The sequence below is a fragment of the Sinocyclocheilus rhinocerous genome, unplaced genomic scaffold (genome assembly GCF_001515625.1).
Source record: "Sinocyclocheilus rhinocerous isolate Xijiao unplaced genomic scaffold, SAMN03320098_v1.1 scaffold1121, whole genome shotgun sequence".
Classification (NCBI taxonomy): domain Eukaryota; kingdom Metazoa; phylum Chordata; class Actinopteri; order Cypriniformes; family Cyprinidae; genus Sinocyclocheilus; species Sinocyclocheilus rhinocerous.
The window spans coordinates 404,126-427,032 of NW_015670367.1; the positions used below are offsets into that span (position 1 = coordinate 404,126).

Consider the following 22,907-nt stretch of genomic DNA (forward strand, 5'->3'; position numbering starts at 1 on the left):
CAAAATATATCTATATTGTGATATATATCGTTACCGTGAAATAAAATTACTCATATCGTGATATAAGATTTTGGTCATATCACCCACCCCTAGTTGACAGGATGTACAAGCTTTTAATGTAAAATGTATTTTGTGTTTTGTTATTTCCGCGCACACAAAAACATATTGATGGATAAACTGTACTGCTCTTGTTCTTCCTTGACTCACTTTGTTTAATTATATTAATTTTTCATTCGTTTTAGACCACAATCTGGACCTTGTGGAGAAGGACTTCACTGTGAACACAGTTGCCGGAGCAATGAAAAGTTTCTTCTCTGAGCTGCCTGAGCCTCTGATTCCTTACAGCTCACAGGAGGAGCTGGTGGAAACTTTCAGTAAGATTTCCCTTAACATTCTTTAAATACATTTGTGAAGAATTTAATAATGTAAATGCATCCTCTTGAATTCAAAAATAATAAAGTTTTGCATGCAGAAGACGAAAAATTGGGTGTTATTTCATCCATAACACTGTGCCTGTCTAAGCCTGTGGAATAATCAAGTTTTTAATTTTGTGTGCACAGAAATTAATGATCGAGAACAGAGGCTTCACACAATGAAGGATGTGTTAAGACAATTTCCCAGGGAAAATTTTGATGTCTTCAAATATGTAATGAGCCATCTAAACAAGTGAGTTTGAAAACCACCTGCAGTTGCTAACTATTCCAGATCAGTTAAAGGGAAGAGACAGTAAATCATATCTCTCTGTTTCTCTCTCTCAGGGTTAGTCAGTGGAACAGAGTCAACTTAATGACCAGCGAGAATCTCTCCATCTGTTTCTGGCCAACACTGATGCGGCCAGACTTCACCTCAATGGATGCCCTGACAGCCACGCGCACCTACCAGACAATCATCGAGACATTCATCCATCAGTGTGCTTTCTTCTTTTACAACCAGCCTCCTGCTGAGTCACCCACTGGCCCCTTTGGACCCCCTGGACCATTGGTGCCCTCCGGATTGCCCCCATCCCCCACAGCCGCCCCTTCTTATTGCCCTCCGACCCCACATTTCACCTCCCTTCTGCAGTCCCCGCCACATTCTCCCCCCCAGATGCCACACACGGCCCCTGCAGAACCACAAACACTGTGAGATGGGGAAAATCACGTGGCCGTTATTTAGTGAACTATACACACACAAACGCTTGCACACACACACTTGCAATGCATGCTTACACATCTACATACAAGCTCTGCACACACATCTAAACGCGTCTAAAACATGTAGCTTGTTTAGGTCAGTGTTGTATGTAAAAATAGTTCTGAGCTCTCAGTACTCACATCTGGGATGCTCGGTCCTGCTCCTGAAAATCCACCATCCTGCAGAATTTAGTTCCAACCTGTTCTAACACACGTCTATGATTTTTAATGTACCACAAAACCTTGACTATCTGGTTCAGGTGTGTTTGATTAGGGTTGTATCTAAACTCTTTGTAGGACTACGCACCCTAATCTACAGTTATTAACACATATCACACAAAAAAATGAAGGTCTGTGCGCTTATGAACTCTTGAAAATTCTTTTTAAAGTGTGTAACCAACAAAGACTCCAATCACCATGTCAGCGCTGCCCTTCATGTAGTTTATTACAGAAGGGGGTGGTGTTATTTTCTAGAGAGTGAATATAGATGTTCTAATCAAGAAGGATACAAATGGTTTTTCATTTTACAACAGAACCTGCTCTCTTTCTCTCCTGCTCTCTTTCTTTATGTCTCTTTATGGATCTGTGGTATAGAGGACACTATAGTCATGAAAACCATGAAGCACTTACTCGTCGTTCAGCCTTTCATCCTAAAAACATTTTGGGAGAATAATAGAATTAACTTCACTTTTCTCTTTCTCGCTCTCTTTTATCTTTATTTCAAGATGAATGAAATCACTTTAGCTGCAACCATATTCACCATTTTGCCTGGCTGTTGTGTTCCACTCTACCATTATTGGTTTCTACCCCATGCCTATTTTAAGTTATGCGAACTTTAAATGTACCATGGATTTTGAAGGATGTTTTTATTCCTTGCTTCAAAGACTTGAAGTTCTGACACCTGATAGGCTAGAAGGTGATGTTGACGAGGATTTGCTTTGCTGAGTGTCTCCTGTGGATCTTTGCTCATAAATTCACCTAATGGGAGCATACGTGCCCTTTCTTTGAAGGCTGGGATTTAAATGGCAGCGATATCACGTGGGTTTAGGGAATGCACTTCCAGTTAGTGCTTGTGTGGGGCTCAAGATCACTGAGACTGCAGATTTACTCTGACCCTCAGACTCTGAATCAGCAACTCAAAACCCTCACACTTTGATTTTGGACTCAAGTTTTAAATAATACATGTTGAAGGCATTTACTGATGCCCAGTTTGACTGTTTTACGAACTCCATTGTTTTTACTTAATAATAATCTAAAGCACTTTTTTGTCTTTTTATATAGACCTGTATTGTGAACTGCGACACTGAATAATGATTGGTTCACATTTTTGCCATCGGGTTTAAAAGATCAATGGACCTTTTCAAGGTGAATGTAGAGAGGTCACACAGATTAAGCCTAATCCTGGACTCAAGTTCACTCTTGATGATTCTACATTTGTTAGTATGTCTTTTGTCCTCTATTAGTATGTTTTTGGACCTCTTGTACAGCCTGAATTTTGACTAACATGGACCTTAAATCACCTTTTTTTTTTCATTGTTATCTCCCTGTAACTGGATTGGAATGACGTGATTTGCCTCTTCTGCTTCTGCCATCTCCATGTTCTGTCTAAACTCTTCTGGACAAATCCATGATGTATAAAGAGACAAAGATTCGTCGAATGTGTAGATTTATGTATATTACCTTATTTTTTCTCTTAAACCACAAAGCTTCTGATGTGAAGGAAATTATTCCTAAACGTATTTTGCTTGAAATGCCACTTCCTATTTCTATCCAGTCAAGGTAGAAAAGCTGAAGTACCAAAGTAGTGCAATGTGGCTGAGGAGGGTTCAACACCAGTTGTGCATATTTTGATGACGGGTTGGGGATGAGTGTGTCAGATTCAACTCAAATACTTGACAAATATGGCAAATCTTTAATGATTAGACAACACTTTCGTTCATGATCGTCTTCATGTGTATCTGCTGCTTTTCTACCAGGCTGAACAAAACTGAAAGAATCCCAACTCTAATTGAAGTGTAGTATTTTCCGTTCGTGTCGAGATTTCCAGCAAACTGCTTGAAAACTCTACAATTAGCAACTAGTCCAGATGTTGATACAGCCATCTCTGTGTTATACTTGTAAGAATGCAATTTCTCTTCATGCTAATGTGGTTAGTCAAGAAAATGATGGGTAACTGTGATGGTTATCATAATGGTTAAAGATCTGAGGCCCTTTAAGAGTGCCACAAAATGTTCTGTTAAGTAGAAGTGATGTAGAAGTAGAACTTCTTTGGATTTTACTTTTGTTTTTTTTCCTCCTAAAAGTCTGAGTATGAGAACTTGTTTATTCTCTGTCTGTTGCATTGTGTTAAAGCCAGAGTAAATACTGGCAAAAAAAAAAAAAGGAAGGAGAAGCCCTGATTAGTTATGATGGTGCAACATTAGGAGTCATTTAAACAATCAAAATGTGTGAAAATGTACCTCACAACACATGAACTGCTGAATTTACTAATAAACTGTCCTTATAAACTGCTAAGAGAGCATTAGTCAAAATTCTGGGTGGCATGTGACACTTTGAAACGATGTATTTCACGATAATTTTCAATATAAATTCGCGTGAAATTTCTCTCACTCTAAATATTGTAATTTTATCGAATTTATCAGAGTGATTGAGATAAAAAAAAAAAAAAAAAACCTTTACAGAATCTTTTATATAATTTTAAGTTAAAAAAAATTATAATAGGCCTATTATTGTAATCAGAAAGAATCTGATCCAAATCAGTTGTGTTGTCTGAATGCAAGTTATATCAAGGGTCAGTCCATAATAATTCTTCAACTCTTGCTCTTTGTAAATGAATGTTCTGCTACCCTCTTGTGGCCATAAGTTGATCAGCAGGTATGTTTAATAAATATATGAGCGCATGAAAAAAAATGTTTCTATAATCTGTAGAACAGCCCAGTTACATGACTGCAAATGTAAATTAAAGAGAAAACCTGTTCATAGCGATTTGATTTTTGGATGTGGGCTAGTTTGTGGGAGAAGCGTCTAGACTCTTGACCACTTTAACGCACACACACCTACCACTTTGTTTCATCCTCTTCCTGGTGCCTTTAGTTTCTATTAATTAGCAGCGCAGCTCTTTCTGCCGTGAGTAGTTGGTTTATTTCCTTTCATGTTGGAAAGAAACAGCCTTTATGTTATGCTTTTAAAAAAGTTTGAGAGAAAAGGGATTGTGGCCTTTTCATGTGGCTCACATGGTATCGTTTGTACCACTCAAATGAAGGACTTTTCAGAATTACTGTAGTGGTGGCCTGGTTGTGTGTTAGAAGTGCAAAACACACTGCCTTTCAGTTGACCGTAATTAAACTTGTTTCTTTCATATATGAAAAAAAAAAAAAAAAAGTCTTGGTGCTTAATCTCTTGCTTCTTATTTAAGCCTTTTTCTTTTTTAATGGTGTTAGGCTAGTATAGTAATGTGCATGACAGAAGATCTATACAGGGAGGTTTTTTGCTGTTTCAGTATTTCAGAATATGAGTCTGATTTAAAATATGTATTTAATTATGATGGAAAAAACAGCTAAATGATCCTGTGATGAAGGAGGGTCAGGAGGGCTTTAAATGAGTGAGAATGAACAATAAATCAATTTTGTTACATGTATGATGTTCTCAATTTTTTTGTGATTCTCATTGAGTTTCCTTTAGATAGTGAGCAACATGCCATATCAGTAGATTGAATGTTATGTCAATAATACTGGTTATATAGTGCTGTTGAAATGTTTGGGGTAGATGAGACATACATTCTCTTTTGCTCACCAAGGCTAGATTTATTTGATAAAAAAAATAAAAAATACAGTAAAAACTGTAATATTGTGGAATATCACAATTTATAATTACTTTTTCCTATTTAAATATATTTTATATATTCTTTGGGGGAAAAAAATCTTACTGACCCTAAACTTTTGAATGATATTATATTTATCTAAATGGATGATGTCATTGTATATTTTTAAACCTACTGTAGTATTAAAAAAAGAGATCATGAAAACACATTTCTCTGATTATCTGCCCTTACAGTAATACCTATCTTTAAGATTTATAATACAAAGCTATACAGTATATAGTCAGAATTAAATGTTAGTAAATGATGTCCGTTATGATGGGTTAACCTAGGTTGTTAGACTAGACTTAGACTCCACTCTAGAGGTTTGAGGTTTCAAGATTTAGTCATGGAACCAAAAGTCTAAGACTCTGAGCACAGGCTGAATTTCAATCTGGAGAACTCAGATGGGGCTGAACTAATGTAATTTATTCCTGTTTATCTTAATGTTCTTAACTTGTCAAATAAAACTGAATTGTTTTCTCATTTAAATGACTGGAATTTCTAAATACCTTATTTAAATTGCAATGTAGTGATACAAAAACAACAGCATTAATTTGATCAAATTTAATTTTCTATGAAAAACAAATCACGAGCATTAAGGCTGATACCTGTGTGCAAACAGGTGGTGAAGTCATTGGCGGTTGTCACAGGACATGTGCAGGTTCTTTAGTTACAGTAATTCTGCAGCTCAAAGATACTGCAGGGTTTGTGGCAACACTGCTCCACAATGCCTCTCTTCCTTATCAGCTCGGCATGATCTTTAAATGCAAAGTCAGCCACCTCAGTTTCCTGGGCAGATTTTGGAGGAAGGAAACCTGGAAAAATACAACAATAGAGAAAATCCTGACATTAGTCTAGTTTTATATTGTTTTATAGTGTACAACAGGGCCAAATTTAATAGTTTCTCTTCTTTGAAGTTCCCCATTCAGTTGGATAAAGAAAAAATGCAGACAATCAGATCATATTAATTGCCACAGGGGTTCAAATCTTTTTGAATTCCCCCCAAAATGTCATGTCTAGCCTTGATGAGACACTATACATGCACCTTTAAAGTTGTTTTACACATTATACATACAGTATTGTTTACATATACACTACCATTCAAAAGTTTTGAGTGAAAGTTTTTTTTTTTTTTTTAGAAATTAATACTTTTATTCAGCAAGTAGCCTATGAATTAAATGTATCAATAGTGACAGTAAAGGCATTTGCTGGGTTTTTTTTTTGTTTGTTTTTTAAACTTTCTATTCATCAGAGAATCCTGAAAAATGTATTACAGTTACCACAAAAATATCAAGCAGTACAACTCAGTCCAACATTGATAATAATAAGAAATGTTACTTGAGCACCAAATCAGCACATTAGATTCAGCTTTGTCATCACAGGAAAAAAATCACATTTTAAAATATATTATAAAAGAGAAAACTGTTACTTTAACCATTGCCATTATTTTAGACAACACTCTGGACAATTCATTTCCATGTTCTCTGTCACCTTTCTGCAGGTCATTTAATTAAATAGCTTAATATTATGCAGATCAGCTTTAATCAATATTTCTCGCTATAGAAATATTATTACTTCAATATTATTATCTTCATTATGCATTTAAAAGGTGAATAAAACAGACTGTGTACACTACAAAATATTCAATGAATTAATTACAGGATAGGTTGAATATCTTTGCAGTCTCTAGTATTATTAGTATCCTAGCATCTCTTCCCATATTAACGCACTATTCTTCAAAGCTCATCTAATAGAAACATAGTCTTCCTTACCCAGAAGAGGTTCAACATCTCTCTTGGGGTTATAGAAGAAGCCTGTTGGACCACAGACCAGGTAGAGGGCATCAACCAGATGAGATCCACACAGGTGCTGCGGGGCCCCTGCGTTAGCGTTCACACTGGAGACGGCCAACAGGAACAACAGAGCACCAGCCTGGAGCCACACTGTCATGGTCACGCTGACAGAAAGACAGATATATGCACTTTTACTGATAAAACATCTACATGTAACACCAGTTGCAATAGCATTATCTGTTGATTTACCATCCTGCTGTTCTCTTACCTGTTCTTGAAGCAGAGGACGAGGAATGGTAGAGAAGGTAGACGAGAGAAGGTTTGGGACGAACAGCATTTGCTTCTCATTTTTATACATGTGTTTTGGTGGGTTGTGCAGTCTTTGCCTGAATCAGCGGAAAACAAATCTTGTGCGCAAACACACTTTGACACTTAAGTGACTGTCCCATTACACATGCCACATTAGCTGTGTTTGCCCAACCAATTGACATTAACTCCTGAGTGCTACTATGCTCATGAAAGACAAACACATTCTGGTGCTCACGCAGGTCTAGTAGCCTGTGCTGACAATCTCAAGTGGGTTTTGGTTAATTGTTAATAACTGTTGAGGATAGAAGTTTACACAGAATGGCCTGATCATGGATCTGCTAGAAGGTGACAGCTGGTGGATTTTCTTTGTAAAGCTTGTGAGTAAAACAGCAGTGTCTCCGGGTATCTCACTCTTTAGGGAAATGGGATTAAATGTCTCATTAGTCATTAGTAATGTTTGTGACGTTCTCTCTGTGACATTTTCTAGCAATGAAGATTTGTGTGGTTATTCATAATGTATGTAATGGAAAGATTTTATGGCAAATTATCACATACTTTCATAATGTTCTACCTTCTATTCTCCAATCTAAAAAAAAAGGTTCTTTAATGGTTCTTTACATGTAGCAACACTTCTATTTAGAACCTTATCAGCCGGAAGAACCCTTTTTGCCTAAATGATTCTTTGTTTTAGAGTTTAGGGTTCTTTAATCCTGCCTCTTTGTTTTTCAAGTCTGTAACCGTCAAAGCACCTCATTACTGATTTTCTGGAGTTTAGCCATAAAACTGCAACAATATTTGATATTTAGCAGTAATGAGAATGTGAAGCTGGTTTACTGAAATATATCTGAACATTAGTTCTGAACTCCATGACTTTTGGCATATATATAGTATATAAATCCATGATAACAGAGAAAAATACAGTTGTATGGGGGAAATAGAGTGCTTTTTATTACATTACAAGCCTGTATTCTACTTCCCTGAACGCAGTCCATTAAAAATCATTTTTTAGGGTTACAAGCACCATGTTTGAAGAGCTCACCTCTGAAGACATGCATTTTAACATCTCTGAAGGATTTAAGGTTAGAAAACATAAAACAAAAACATTACAATTAGAGCTACAAAATCATTTAAACACATTTCTGACACGATACTGTAAATCTGTATCAAATAAATACAAAACTGCAAAATATTTTACTTAAAAACAGTGAAATATAATTATACATATCATACATAATAGTTTGTATATTTGATTATTGCTTTTGCATAGGCAGTGCATTATTACCTCTAGAAATGGAGCCTAATTAATCCTGGGTTTGCACACATAAAATCATTTCCAATCATTTAGACATTACAATGACTATATCCCTTCTATCTTAACTATGATGTTGCCTCGGGGAAACACCCCCGTTTTCTGCACCCCAATTTCTTCATTTTGCAAGTACATGATGCATATAAGATTAGCATTGGATGGTTTATAATAAAGAGAACATTTTGATGACTTTTTGTTCACATTATACACTTGCAGTCATTCTAAAATTATTTAAATTATTTGTATGTTAAGAGGAATTGCTTAAATGGTATGTTACCAAGAAGCAACATTGGCAGAAGTTAGTTGTTAGTATTCTAACATTAGCATATTAATTATTATTTAGATTCATTGTTGCAACATCACTGTACCCACAAATGTCACCCCAGAATATATGTTGTAACATTGTTTTCATAATGCATACAATAGGGACTTAACATTCATCAACCTCATAAATAACGTTATTAAAGTTATAAAAAAAAACATTCATCCCATTTCTATTAATGTAAGGCATAAAAAGCTCATGCAGCTCAGTTCTGCAGTTAGTAAATTAGTAAATTAACAGTGTTATATTCAAGCATTATAAAATCTTACATTTCCTTTATATTCAAAATACATGTAAACTCATTGTAGTTTGATTTGACTTTGTTATATGTTAGACCACCCTGTGTCTTATGTCTTTCACACAGCTGCAGCTTTTTTCCGTCTGTACTCCATCATCCAGCAGAACAGAAGTGGCATCTAGAGATAAAACACATTCATACAAGCTGATATAACAACAGTTGGTTCAACAAGACAGATGTTTTACCTGCGTCCTCCCGATAAAAAGAACATGGAATTAGTGTGTTCATTCTCTTCACATAAGAAACATGAAAGCCACATTTGGCTTACACATTCACAACTATTACAGATTTATTTTTGACTTTTAATAAGCCAACATAATATCAGCAGTAAATTATACAGAAAAGGGGCAAATGAATTGTGAAGGAAATGCAAGTAACTGTGACTTAAGGATATTGTGTGTCTTATTTTCACTTTTCTGATGTTACACTTACCCTTTATTTCAGAGATTTCTTTCTCTGCATTTCCCTTTACAGTTTGAGCTTGTTTTCTGTCCACCATGTCAGTCCTCACTTGTCCTAGAGTCCTGAGGAGACACATGGTGTCAAACGCTGCTTCCCCTCCCTCTGACAGCAGCTCCAACACCTTCGTACACACATCGCAAACAAATGTATTAGTCTTCACTCACTGACAGCAGCATTCAGTTCTGGGAATGAGATATTAGTGCATTTTCACCAGATATAACCATGTATTAAAGGGGTCATATGATGCGATTTCATTTTTTCCTTTCTCTTTAGAGTGTTACAAGCTCTTGGTGCATAAAGAAGATCTGTAAAGTCGACACTCTGACAAAAATATAAAACAGATGCATAAAATTCAAACATTCAAATGCACATGTACAAACCTGCAAACATTTGTAGCTCTTAAGCTCACTCAGGTTTTCCTCCAAGAACAGCAGGTAGATGCTGAGGTCATCATAACGGCGAGTGGTAGGCTGCAAATCCAGCACGTGACCGAAAGCAGGCAGCAGGTGGTATGGACGGAGGAACTGAGCGCGCTGGTGCTGACGAGCAGGTTGGAAGGCAGCATAAACCACGGCCGGTGCTAACAGTAAATACACCACCAGATTCATGCAACTTAGCAGGCGGAAAACACCCACTGCCACCAGCTTACACTGAACTGCATCTGGCACCACACTCTCATTTACTAAAATTCCTGGAGAAAAACAAACACAATTCAGAAAAAAAAACATCATAAAATGATTAGAGACACACTATCACATGTTAATATTCATTTCTGAAGTGTATCACATGTACGGAAACACTATCTGGCACACACCTCTGCGCAGGTTACAGGAGAACTGATCACTAGGTGACACCCAAAAGATGTAGTAGGTCAGATAGAAGCAGGCCAGCAGTAAAGTGAGGAATGTTAAAACCCGACAAAGCAGATACTTTGCAGCCAAAGCCCAAGATGAACGCTTTGTCTTTAAATACTGCTCTACAAGAGGGTACTTAAAACAAGCTTCAGTCATTTCAAGACCACTGAGAGAGAGAGAGAGAGAGAGAGAATAGGGGTTTTAAGATTAAGGTTAAGATCAGCAGATTAAGGATATTTCAATATTTGGGTTATGAGTGAGGAAGGAAAGGAAATGGAAAGGAGATAGAAAGGAAGCTTAAATAGCAAAGAAGCCAGTTGTTCACAAGCATTCAAACTGGAAAATGATTTGATTTGAAATTCATACTTTTATTCAGCAAGGATGCATTAAATTGATTAAAGGGACAGTAAAGACATTTTTAATGTTACAAACGATTTACATTTCAAATAAATGCAGTTCTTTTGAACTTTCCACACATCAAAGATTCTTGAAAAAAATGATCCAATGTTGATGATAATAAGAAATGTTTCTTGTGCACCAAATCAGCATATTAGGATGATTTCTGAAGGATCATGTGACACTGAAGACTGGAGTAATGGTGCTGAAAATTCAGCTTTGCCATCAGAGGAATAAATTACACTTTAAAAATACAGCAAATTAGAAAAACATTATTTCCATTACATTTGTAGTATTGTTTCACAATATTACGGTGTTTACTGTATTTTTGATCAAATAAATGCAGCCTTGGCAAGCATAAGAGACTTCTTTTAAAAAATATTTACTGATACTGATTTACTGAGTCTCAGTCTGGACCAGAGTTGGTCTGGAAGCAAACCGACTTTCTGGAATATTTAAATATTCTGAATGAATTCAAGATTTTTTTTTTTTTTTTTTTTTAATGTACAGTGCTGATAACGACTTTTAGAAGCAGTTTTAGAAGCACCCTGTGAGAATTAAACATTGTATTTCTCACAATTTTCAACTTCAGGTTGCTATCATAGCTAGATTTTTTTAAATGTTCAGTGCACTACACCTGTGTGGGTCTTCTGCAATGTCTTTGTCTTGTTTGGATGTGAGGCTCTTGGCGAGGCGAATGGCACGGTTGAAGCAACGGTCAAGGTCCTCCATGATAAAACTGAGGTCAGAGGATAGGGAAGGGGCAGCCGTGAAACGCCAGAAGAGAGCAGGAATATACATGAGGATGGCAACCAGCAGAAGGATATAAGGAAAGAACTGCAGGTAAAGAGACAGAGAATAAGAGAAAAACAAAGCAACAAAGAACCTCTTTATTGTTGTTCACTATATGTTACCTTGTGTAGATTAAGGGGGGCGCTATCAGCCCCATTTTCTGTAGGGTGATGCTCTACAGCAGCCCAGCAGAAGGAGTCCACATATGCAGCCTGCCTCAATGTGAAATTAGTGGGTGGAAAACATGTGATCTGAGTACCTAAGAGAGTGGAAATTACACAAGAACTTGTAATTTTCTTAGATTAAAACATAAAAAGAGCTAGGTAATGGAAATCATATTATTAAACTCATCCCAAAAAATGCTCAACTATGCTACTTAACACAGAAATACAAAGTGTTTTTGCATCTCTGTTATGAGCAATTGATATTCCTGCATAAATGTGATATTAAGGTAAGTGCATTATGTTGGCGTACTTTGTGTTAATTGTCTATTTATAAACGTCTTTCAAATACTCATCTTAAATTAATCAAAACTAAAGGAACAAGTGGGAAGTCCGGGACAATTTCTTCCTTCATAATTTACAGAGTACTTAATCTACCTAATGTTTCTTAATGTCTGTGAAGTACTGCCGAAAGTAGCACAAAAGAAGATTAACTGAAGAATATTGGTAACCAAACAATATTGGAGCTCATTGAGTTCCATTGTATGAAAAAAAACACAGACATTTCTTAATGTATCTTCTTTTGCATTCTGCAGATAAATTAAAGTCAGTTTTGGAATGACATGAGAGTGAGCAAATTACTTTTTTTCTTTTTTTTTGTAAACTTAAATCAGTGTTACAATCATTCTCATTATGGTAATTGCAGCACTTGAAATATAAATAATATTAATCCAATTAATGCCAAATAAGAGCACATCTTAAATTAATAATTTTAATATAATAAAATCAAAAACTTTAATATTAATTAAAACAGTCAATATTTATTAAAATATTATTTATTAAAAACTAGTTTAACAATAGACTACCACGATGACATCCATCTTGTATGGCTAATAGCTAGTGTTGCAGCTTTTAACCAACAACCTAGAGATAAAACAGATAGTCCGAATTCAATAGCATCAAAGACAGTAGAAAAGAATTTTGTGAGACAAGTACACTCCTTTGTCTCAGGAAGACAGAACTTTGCTAAGCATAACACTCTGGTTTAGTTGTGACTGAAGAAGTGTGTTATTTCTGCCTTCGACTCTTTATACCGAGACCGATAACACGCCCTCAACTAAAATAAAAATAAACAAAAGATATAATGGTCACAATGCGCGTGGCAAAAGACTGGCCGCAATAATTATTTAAAACTTCAAAATAAGTGCATTTATCCTGCAAAATAGCACAATAACAGTTCGCATGCTTATAAATTGCTGCATGTGTCTCGTGTTTTGTTTTGTGAACGCACACATCGCTCCTGACGCCCCCATTCTGGATTTAAACGCTAAACCGATTAGCAACTGACGTCGGTCTTTGTCCAAGTGATCGACAGTAAGTTGTGCAAAAACACGTCCATCCAGCTGTAACGCAATATTACAGAACACTCTACAAAAACAATGGAGTAAATGTCGATTTAACGAGTGTCTTTCAACAATTGGGAGCCTTTCTGTTCAAATCAGTAAGATAACGGAGAGATGCGCTTCATGTTTATCAGTTTGAACATGAACCCACAGGTTTAAGCCTCTCATCTCTATCAGACGTTTCAAAGTAAACACTGTTGACTTTTTTTCTTTTTTCGCAAATTTCGGTAGCGGTGATAAAATGATTTTACTGACCCACAGAGACTTCTTGTGCAAAGGCGAGTGAGATGAGTAACAAAGGAAGCCCAACCGCGATAAAACTGGCCAGTTTGTCTGTTGCCAGTTCCAGCCGCACGCCTTTATACTTAGAGTCACTCTGCTCTTTCAATAAAAAATCAGAAAACACATATTCGGTAGCAACGCGTGCTATTGCCATTGTTGCGATGAAATGTACAGTAGCCTATGTGTCAAGTGCACCGCTTCCGGTGGTGGGCAGGGTTTCGTGCACGGTTCATCAACCAATAACAACATAAGAGGGAATTGTAGAAACCTTATTCAGTCTGAATTCAGATCGAGACAGTTGTCCAAATCAAAGTATTAAATCTTTTTATTAAAAAGCTCGTTACACACTTTGACGTTCATACCCTCCATTAAACATAGGCTATACTAATGTGTGATTTTATAAGACAAAGAAAAAAGACTTATGACAAGCTAGTCTGCTATCAAATAAAGACAGCAATAAAGTGAGAGGCATATGGCTAACCCTAACCCCTAGGCTAGTAGTAAACTAAAATAGTAATAATAATAATAATAATAATAACGTAGTTAAATAATAATATAGTTTCATGTGCGCTCCTGGACAGACAGCAGACAGAAAACAATGGAATTTTTCATCGCAATACTCTATCTTGCTTCCTGTGGGATTCTCTTAAAGTAACCATATGACATGGACATTCTTTTTTTCTTTTTTCTTTTATTTTCTTTATCTCGTTCTTTCTTTCTCCACCACACTCCACTAAAGAACACAAAAATAAGAAGTGGAAAAAATGAATTGTCCGTGTCTCTAACCACTGAAGTTGGGAAATTTCCCTAACTTTGCTGAGAGACAGAAATGCTGGTTAGGTAAACCTCAAACAGTGAAGATATGTCAGATGGAGGCTCCATGCAGCTTTCACAAGCTTCCCGCAACTCTCTTTCTTACTGTCTGTGACATTGACCCTGCCATCCCATTTAAATTGCTTGTGCATAACTGAGTATTTCTTATTGAAACAAACAAACAAGCAAACAAACAAAAGCTATTGTAGCACTAAACAACCAGTAAGTAAAGAAACGCAGTTAATTTTCCATTCATCATTGTGCATTTAGCATTTATTCATGTGTTTATAATTTTAGTAGCATGAACTAACTGTTCAATAACATGGTTGGAGGTGTATGATATATGAAAATATTGTCCCAGTACTGCACATAAAACTCTTTTTGGTAGATTTATTTAGTTAACTTTTCCTGGAAATAAGAACTTTGTTACTTTTTCCTTTTTTTCTGTTCAATGATCATTAAGTTTTACTGTAGAATTGCTGATTTTCTTAGCACCTCTGTTGTCCACACAGATTTGTGATTTTTGTTTTTTAAACAAACATCAAAAATGGATTTCAGTGAAAGCTCAGCTTTATTGACTTCAGTGAAGAAACAAGTTACAAAAGACAAAAAAAGATAGCAAGAAAGAAACTGCAGACATTTTCTGAAGAAAGAAAGATGGATACAGAAAATAGTTTTTATTTAAATGCTCTTTTTATTCTTGTATGTAGCCATCTTTGGAAGTTTGTATATCATCTTATGTTTTTTCAGTCGTGGAACAGGTCAAAGAAGCTGTGGTCGTCTGGAGCCTCCTCAAATGTCACCCCCTCACAATAGGCCGGGGGCACAAAGACTTGCGGGTCATCAACTTCTGTTTCAACACCGAAGAAACTGAAGCCGAAAATAGCTCAGTTTAATGACTGATATGCAAAACTGAAGGATACAATAAAATGTAGACATATTCAGAAAACATTTTTAGAAAAACTTGAATTTAATCTCTGCTGTACCTGAAGAGAAGATCCTTCTTATCACCGTAGTAGGAGCCAGAGACCGGCAAACAGCCACAGGAAGTGGTTGACAGAGAGTAGTGAGCTGAAAAGAAAATTGGAAGCCACCAAAAAATAAATTTGATATTTTGATATACACAATAAAACAATAAAAAGCATGATTTAGAAAAACAATAAAATAACCAAACAAATAAAAAAAGGTACTGACCATGAAGTTCAGGCAACTTTCCATTCCACACCCGAACTCTGAGTCCCTGTTCTGTGACTGAGGGGCTGCCCATGTAAATCTCAGACTCGTGAGTGGCATCGGGTGGAATCTCCATCAGGTGCTTACGGAACTGCAGAGTCTCTTTCTTGCAACTTTCGTTTTTATTGTCTATCTCATAAAGTACACCCTGTGTGGAAATAAAGTGCTTGAATATATTTTGCTGAAAAAAGCTACAAAAACAAAAACTTGTGAATCACAAGCTGAAAGAAGAAGAGGAATAGAGAGACAGAAATGCTGATTAGGCCTACCTCTTCAAAATGTATGAGCACATCCATATAAGAAGTTTTGTTCGCGTGAGCAGTGTCCTCCACAAAACGAAATTTATTCGCTTTGGAGTCATAACTGAACTCTCCAGATGCAAGGTCATGACCCCCCGTTGAAACCTGAATATGCATTTTGCATGTGAAACAAAAGAGAACAGTATAAATGTTCAATAAAAATACTTTTGATTGAGCTTTTAATCGTTCTGAAGTTTACAATAGGTTTAAGGTAATGAAACCAAAAGTAAGGTTTTAAATGCAAATACAATTTCAAGTCCATTTTGCCAGGGCAAATATATATGCTCCACCACACTGCCTTATGTTAAGCAAATATTTTATCACACAGGTTAATTAACTAAATTAAAAATGCATTTTCAGGGGAATATGTTCACTGTAGATGCCTTTAAATTAGTGTGTGTAAATAAAAAGCCTTGTACAATCAGTGAATTAGATTGTTTCATAAATGGTGAAAAAAACGCTTCTCATTGCCGAGCCAAATCGTACACTAACAACCTGATAAAAATATTAAACATCTCTTTGAAATTTTGTACACTCACCACTTTCATTGTTCCACTGGTCAATGGTGGTGAATCTGAAAAATAAATATTAAAAGTAAAATTTCTTCACATCAGCTACAGCTTCTGAGAATGTTCAGATTCAAAAATATTATTGTAATCTCAGTAATATTAGAGAAAAATATAGAGCTCTTACGACATGGCTGGCGATTAGACGAAGCCCAGGCAACAGCACAGAGGCCCGAGAAAACCACACAGAGCAGCTTGACTGTATGCATCATTGCTCTCTAACTTTATTCAGGTCCAGACACATCCACAATCATTCAGACTGCACTTTTTATATATAACCCCTGCACCCCATATAAATGCCCCCTCCCTTCCATCTCTGGACATCCAGCAATGGAATAAACAAAAGATGTTTCGAAATCACCTTCTGAAAGCTGGACAGAATTGGCACACATTCACAAGACAAACAAGGTCAAAAAAATGAATTTATACAAACAATCCCCGCCGTCCGGCCTCTGATCGGCACTCAGTGGTGACCAGTCCAGAGACAGTTGGTGTCGTATCACATGATTTTGGTTCATGTAAGGTGAGGATTACACTGAGGATGCCCTGACTAAACTTCTCAATCAAGGGAAAAAGAAAAGAAAAGAAAAACAAGTCGGTTATACAGGTGTGAAAACAAAAAGCCATCTGGAACGTTCTCTGTTTCCTCGTCATTCCGCTCTACTAACAGAGGTCTGCACTTGCAATACTTAGAAGCATTTCCATCTGATTTTTACATTTAAAAAATTGACCGCAATGATCTTCCAAACCACAGAACAAAAGAACAGCATTCATGTACGTCACGCAAGTATGTAAAATAGTAAGTAAAAAATGTGAAAGAAAGTAAACAGCACTAGAAGTAAAGAAATGAAAATGATATAATGAAAATACTGTAGTGTCACCAAATTTGATGGCTATGACACTCATTATTTAAATAATAATAATATTTCTTGTCTAGTTCTAATTCTAAATTCTAAATAAATGTGAATGTGAAGGAAATGCTCTGGTCAGTTGTTTTGTCACCCTTGTGATTTTACTTATTTTTGTACCATTGGTAATCAAACAAGATGAAGACAAACTTCAAATTTAAATGTAGCTATTGTTGATTCTTTACACCTGAGACATGCACTAACTCAACTGCATATCTAGAAACTCAACTGCATATCAAGAATTTCGAATATAATTCATTGATTCTGTTTTCTTGTAAAGAGGACACAAGAAATCTCCCTAAACGTTTGTAGGCCACTTTCACTATTGCTGTTTTATGCCAGGGATTGTCAGGAATTGGTTCTGACATTTACGTTTAGATGGTAAAGATCCGGGTGTCGAAAATTGTTCTTAGATCAGTTTTAAAGAAAAGCATTGCGTGTTTAGCTGATGCATGTTGCGAAATCTGGATCTTTTAAAAAAATACATTAGGCAAACACTTTCTTACTCAGAATGTAAGGGTCAGAGTAATTCCGATTCCTGTGCTGGTGTTTGGTACAAACATTGTCTAACTGTAAAGTATGTAGAGCAAACATGTATTTTAAACTGGCTTGCTTAAAAAAATAAAGCCTAAGCAAAAGAAGCTTTTCATTATGAATTTAAGATGAATAAATAATATGTATAATGAATACCAAGAGAGGAGGTGACCATCTATGTGTGTCTGATGTGTGTAGTGGCTATCAGAGCCCAGATGTTGAACTGCAGTCACCTTTGTGGGCTTCTGCTGGAGTCAATGCGGGATGCTTGTGACTGGTGAAATTTAGTTTATTTGCTTTCCCTGCTTGATGTCAGTCTTGTTTTCTGGGTAAAAGGGAACATTAACCAGAAGGAAAACATGTAAGAAAAAAAATCTCATCAAAATCCCATTTCAAGTGCAAATCTAAATGACAGAGACAGACAGATTTACTATAGTGTTTGCTCAGAACATTTTCCATACATCAATATTTCATTATTATAATATCAATTTATTCATAGAAACAGGACAATGTTTTAAAATGATTATCTTTTTTTTTTTTTAAGAACTGCACACAATTTGTCATTGGAAGCATTTGAGGCACACTAAAAAACATTTGGTGTAGAAACAAGTTTCACTCAGTAATTGCTAGTAAATTTCACAAAACAATAAAGAAACAGTAAACGAAACAGCAAGTAACACACCGAATTAAAATGAAATTTTGAAGTAGGCTGCAACTGAAATAGCATTTTCTTGTACTCCAATAATCTTTGTTTTATTTTCAACTTAAAAAAAATCTTTGTTTACAGTGTCCTTGTACTCAGCCTGACTATTGGAAATGATCGCTTTCAGGGGTGGTTAGCAATCACTATTTCAGTTTCCTATTTCAATGAGTGTTATTATTCTAATTGTGATGTTTACGGATGAGTATGTCTCTGGTTTGCATTTCTAATATGAATATATGTATCTGGATATTTTTATGTAAACTGAATTCATAGAATCAGTGATAGCTTTAGGTTATCATTGCCATCTTGTGGATCGTTTGAAAGTAACAGTTTACTTTAGTTTGTGGTCTAGGCTCACTTTTAGGATTCCAGCATTGGATCAAGAATTACCCAGGATCAAGTATTGTTATTTGCTTTTCTATAAAACTTAATGGCATACTGTTATTTGGTTAAGGATCTGCATTGTCTTATAAATATTGCAGCTGAGAATGCTACACTCATCTGCCACTTTATTAGGTACACCTGTTCATCTGCTGGTTAACACAAATATCTAATCAGACAATGACATAGCAGAAACTCAATGCATTTAGGCATGTAGACAAAAGTTCAAACCGAGCATCAGACTGAGGAAGAAAGGTGATTTAAGTGACTTTGAATGTGGCATAGTTGTTGATGCCAGACTCTGAGTATTTCAGAAACTGCTGATCTACTGGAATTTTCAAGCACAACCATCTCTAGGGTTTACAGAGAATGGTCCAAAAAAGAGAAGATATCCAGTAAGTGGCAGTAAAAATGCCTTGTTGATGCCAGAGGTCAAAGGAGAATGGCTAGACTTTGAGCTGATAGAAAGGCAACAGTAACTTAAATGACCACTCGTTACAACCAAGGTATGCAGGAGGGCATCTCTGAACACACATCTAATGAACACATCATTTTATGATGACTACTTCCAGCAGGATAATGCACCATGTCGCAAAGCTCAAATCATCTCAAACTGGTTTCTTGAAAATGACAATGAGTTCACTATACTCAAATAACCTCCACAGTCACCAGATTTCAATCCAACGGGAGATTCACATCATGAATGTGCAGCTGACAAATCTGCAGCAACTGCGTATTAATGTCAATATCAAACAAAATCTCTGAGGAATGGTTCCAGCACCTTGAGTGTATGTCATGATAATAACCCAACTCAACAAAAAAAAATGCAGTTTAAACATCCGGAGAAATGAGGATAAGGGAAAGAGAAGTTGAGAAAGAAAAAAGAGGAGAAAGAAATCGAGAGAGAGAGAAGTGAGATCATAAGTTTTAGCTGAGAAATGTAAAAAAAATGGTGTGTCATAAGGAAAACTAATATACAGTATTGGATGAGTCAGGACTGAGAATGACAGCAAACGGAAATAGAAACACTGCTGGAAAAAAAGAAAAGAGGAAGAACTACTGGAACAATATCAGGAGGGAAGTTGATATCAAAAGTGTATTTATGACACATTTTGTTTATATCGTAACATGCTATGCAAATGCATGGTTTTGCTTGCATTAAATGCACTTGTAATAGTTTATGTGTGAATGTATTGTAAATGTTCTAAATGATGTATTCATACATGATCATCTGAGTCATAAATCTCCGTAGACATCGTGACCCCCAGTGAAATCTGTGTGGGTGTCTGTGAGTTGAGAATTACCCCCTCCCACGGGTCACCGCGGAACAACAAGAAATGACAAATTGTACATCACCTCTTTGCTCCGCCTCCACCCTTGTGGTTTTCGCTCTACTTCTCTGTTTTTGCCCCCTGCAGTTGACACAGAGGATCATGGAAGTATCATGACAGGGTTTGCTAGACTTACTTAAAGAAGAAGCATATGGCCAAACTAAGAAAATCACCCAGTACTTCTTCTATACACTGGGTTTCAAAAGTCTGAAACCATATTAAAAATCTGGAACTCGAAATGTAGTCAATCTGGATTTTTTTTTCTTTAAATATTTGAAACAAAGTAACATTATGATGTAAAACGAGAAATAAATATTTCTGATTCTGCACTATTTCTAATTTGCAACACTGATCATGTGAACTGCTTTTCAAATGATCAAGATGCTCTTTGAATCATCTCAAATAATGCTGAATGATCATCAGGTTTTACACAAAGGTTTTCACAATTGTGTACAAATTGAATGCAATGATTTCAAACACTTCCGTGTTATTTACAATTAAATTAAAATATATGTAGAGAGTAAACTACTGCGCAATTTATATCAAATGCAGTTAGTTAACTTAAGAGTGTTTTTTACTTAAGTACATTTTATATGTAATTTCATAATTACTTCTGCTGTCTTTAAAATACTGTATGGTTAAAGTGTACTGCTGAAAGTATAATGACAAGCATTTGAAATATACTTTCATATTATTTCCATTAAAATGTGTATGTCTTGTATTTAAATATATATGCAATTACACATTTGTTATGATGAAGCAATTTAGTAGACATAATATTAATTTTAAATGTAATAATTCAAACTATAATCAAGTACTTGTGCTTTATGTTAGTCAACACATCAAAATAACTATTTATTTAAAGCATACAAAATACTTTAAAGTAAAATGTTTAATTTTACATTACAAAGTGCACTTTTTAAAAGTTTACTTAAGAGGATGCTCTTAATGTACATTTAAGTGGCCTTTTATTTCATTAATATGATATTACCTGCAACTAGTTTTTTTTGTGAATATACATTCAAGTACAATACAAGTGCCCATTTAATACAATTAAGCTCACTTCTTTTTCATAAGGGCATGCATCTCTAGTGCTGCTGTCAATAACATAAAAGGAAGACAAACCAAATAGTAAGACATTCTTAAAAATCATGTATATTTTCAACTTGAATTTAGCATTTTACATTTATGTTGATTATAGAATGAAAACAAATATATTGAATTGTATTTTAAATTAAATAGGTAACATGCATTGGCTCTCTATAATTACCTCTATAATTATGTGAATATATGCATGTATGTTCCTAAATAAAAATTTTTTATCTATGACAATTAACATCACTTGAGAGAGAGTGAGAGAAAAGAGTGACGAGAGAGAAAGAGAGAGAGAGAGAGAGAGCAATGGAGAAAGGAAGTGTTGCTCAACCCAAAACTTCTGGCGAGAAAAACGTGAAGTGAGATGCTCATGTGGTGCAACTGCGGTTTGCATCACCAAATAAACCTCATCATTTCTACTCACTGTAAACTATATATGTCACCTTACACAACAGCTAGTCTTGAATGTGTGGCATCTTCTGTTAAACGATGGTCATGTGATTAACTCAACATCCAGTGACACAATGATGCATGTCTAAAACTTCATGTCTTCACAGCAACTGAAATTGCTGAGTGTCATTAGAATGGATATTCCCTCACAAAAGGAGAGACAACGAAAAAATGTTTTGTAGTATTCGGATAACCCAGGTTAGACAGACTGAAAGAAAGTAAAATCAATAAACACTGGGAATGTACGAGAACAATCCAGAGGATCTTTTTATTGTTCAATATATTTTAGTTGTTGCTCAAAACAAATTGTGAGCCATGTGCTAAAACTGAATTTCACTTACCATGTTTGCCTGCCATTTTCTGACTTGCAGGTCAGAAATGTTTTGGATAACTGTAAATAAATGAATAAATAAATAAGCATTTATTTACATGATTATTAAACCTCTTCTGATTTCCACAAGCAGCAGGAAATGCAGAAAATTATAAAAGAAGAAAATTCAAGTTTGTTCAGCAATATATCAACCACAGCATGAAAACCACAGACAGGTGACGTGAATAACATTGATTATATTGTTACAATGGCACCTATCAAGGGGTGGGATATATTAGGCAGTAAGTGAACAGTCAGCTCTTGAATTTCATGTGTTGGAAGCAGGAAAAATGGGCATGCAAAAAGACCTGAGTGACTCGGACAAGGACCAAACAGTGATGGCTTTACGACTGGGTCAGAGCATCTACAAAACAGCAAGTTCCTGGAATGCAGTGATTAGTACCTACCAAAAGTAGTGCAAAAAGGACAACCAGTAAACTGGTGCCAGGGTCATGGGCATTCATGTGGATGTTACTTTGACACATACCACCTACCTACCTAGACCATGTCCACTCCTTCATGGTAATGGTGTTCCCTGATGTCAGTGGCCACTTTCAGCAGGATAATGCACCCTGTCACACTGCAAAAATTGTGCAGGAATGGTAACAGGAACTTTGACAAAGAGTTCAAGGTGATGCTTGGCCTCCAAATTCCCCAGATCTCAATCCGATTGTGCATCTATGGGATGTTCTGGACTAACAAATCCAATCCATGGAGGCCCCAACAGGATAAAAGATGTGCTACTGCAAATAAATGTACAGGGGATAATAGGGGTGCAATGCATTAGTTCTAGAGCAAGTGAAACGATGATT

General features: G+C 35.8%; 4 protein-coding genes across 5 annotated transcripts in view; 1 reads left to right on the forward strand and 3 right to left on the reverse strand.

Annotated features, from left to right (window-relative positions):
* Positions 1–4,809, forward strand: part of LOC107734134 (rho GTPase-activating protein 35-like) — a 14,472-nt gene extending 9,663 nt beyond the window's left edge. For both annotated transcript variants that reach the window (XM_016545995.1, XM_016545994.1), the window contains exons 5-7: positions 243–374; positions 561–666; positions 759–4,809. In XM_016545995.1, coding sequence (XP_016401481.1) covers positions 243–374; positions 561–666; positions 759–1,125 — 605 coding nt within the window. In that variant the 3' untranslated portion in view covers positions 1,126–4,809. The remainder of the gene's footprint in view (positions 1–242; positions 375–560; positions 667–758) is intronic.
* An 821-nt stretch (positions 4,810–5,630) lies between these two features.
* On the reverse strand, positions 5,631–7,142 carry LOC107734121 (insulin). Its single transcript, XM_016545974.1, has 3 exons — positions 7,093–7,142; positions 6,804–6,988; positions 5,631–5,846 (listed from the first exon to the last, which is right to left on the reverse strand). The coding sequence occupies exons 2-3, from the start codon at positions 6,979–6,981 to the stop codon at positions 5,698–5,700; spliced, it is 327 nt and encodes a 108-aa protein (XP_016401460.1). The 5' UTR covers positions 6,982–6,988; positions 7,093–7,142; the 3' UTR covers positions 5,631–5,697.
* Positions 7,143–8,369: 1,227 nt separating this feature from the next.
* LOC107734119 (pannexin-1-like) lies at positions 8,370–13,610 on the reverse strand. Its single transcript, XM_016545971.1, has 7 exons — positions 13,386–13,610; positions 11,689–11,825; positions 11,412–11,611; positions 10,339–10,544; positions 9,905–10,215; positions 9,495–9,645; positions 8,370–9,180 (listed from the first exon to the last, which is right to left on the reverse strand). The coding sequence occupies exons 1-7, from the start codon at positions 13,564–13,566 to the stop codon at positions 9,095–9,097; spliced, it is 1,272 nt and encodes a 423-aa protein (XP_016401457.1). The 5' UTR covers positions 13,567–13,610; the 3' UTR covers positions 8,370–9,094.
* Positions 13,611–14,777: 1,167 nt separating this feature from the next.
* LOC107734118 (ependymin) lies at positions 14,778–16,595 on the reverse strand. Its single transcript, XM_016545970.1, has 6 exons — positions 16,451–16,595; positions 16,297–16,331; positions 15,728–15,862; positions 15,420–15,606; positions 15,212–15,296; positions 14,778–15,095 (listed from the first exon to the last, which is right to left on the reverse strand). The coding sequence occupies exons 1-6, from the start codon at positions 16,533–16,535 to the stop codon at positions 14,972–14,974; spliced, it is 651 nt and encodes a 216-aa protein (XP_016401456.1). The 5' UTR covers positions 16,536–16,595; the 3' UTR covers positions 14,778–14,971.
* Between the last annotated feature and the right edge of the window lie 6,312 nt (positions 16,596–22,907).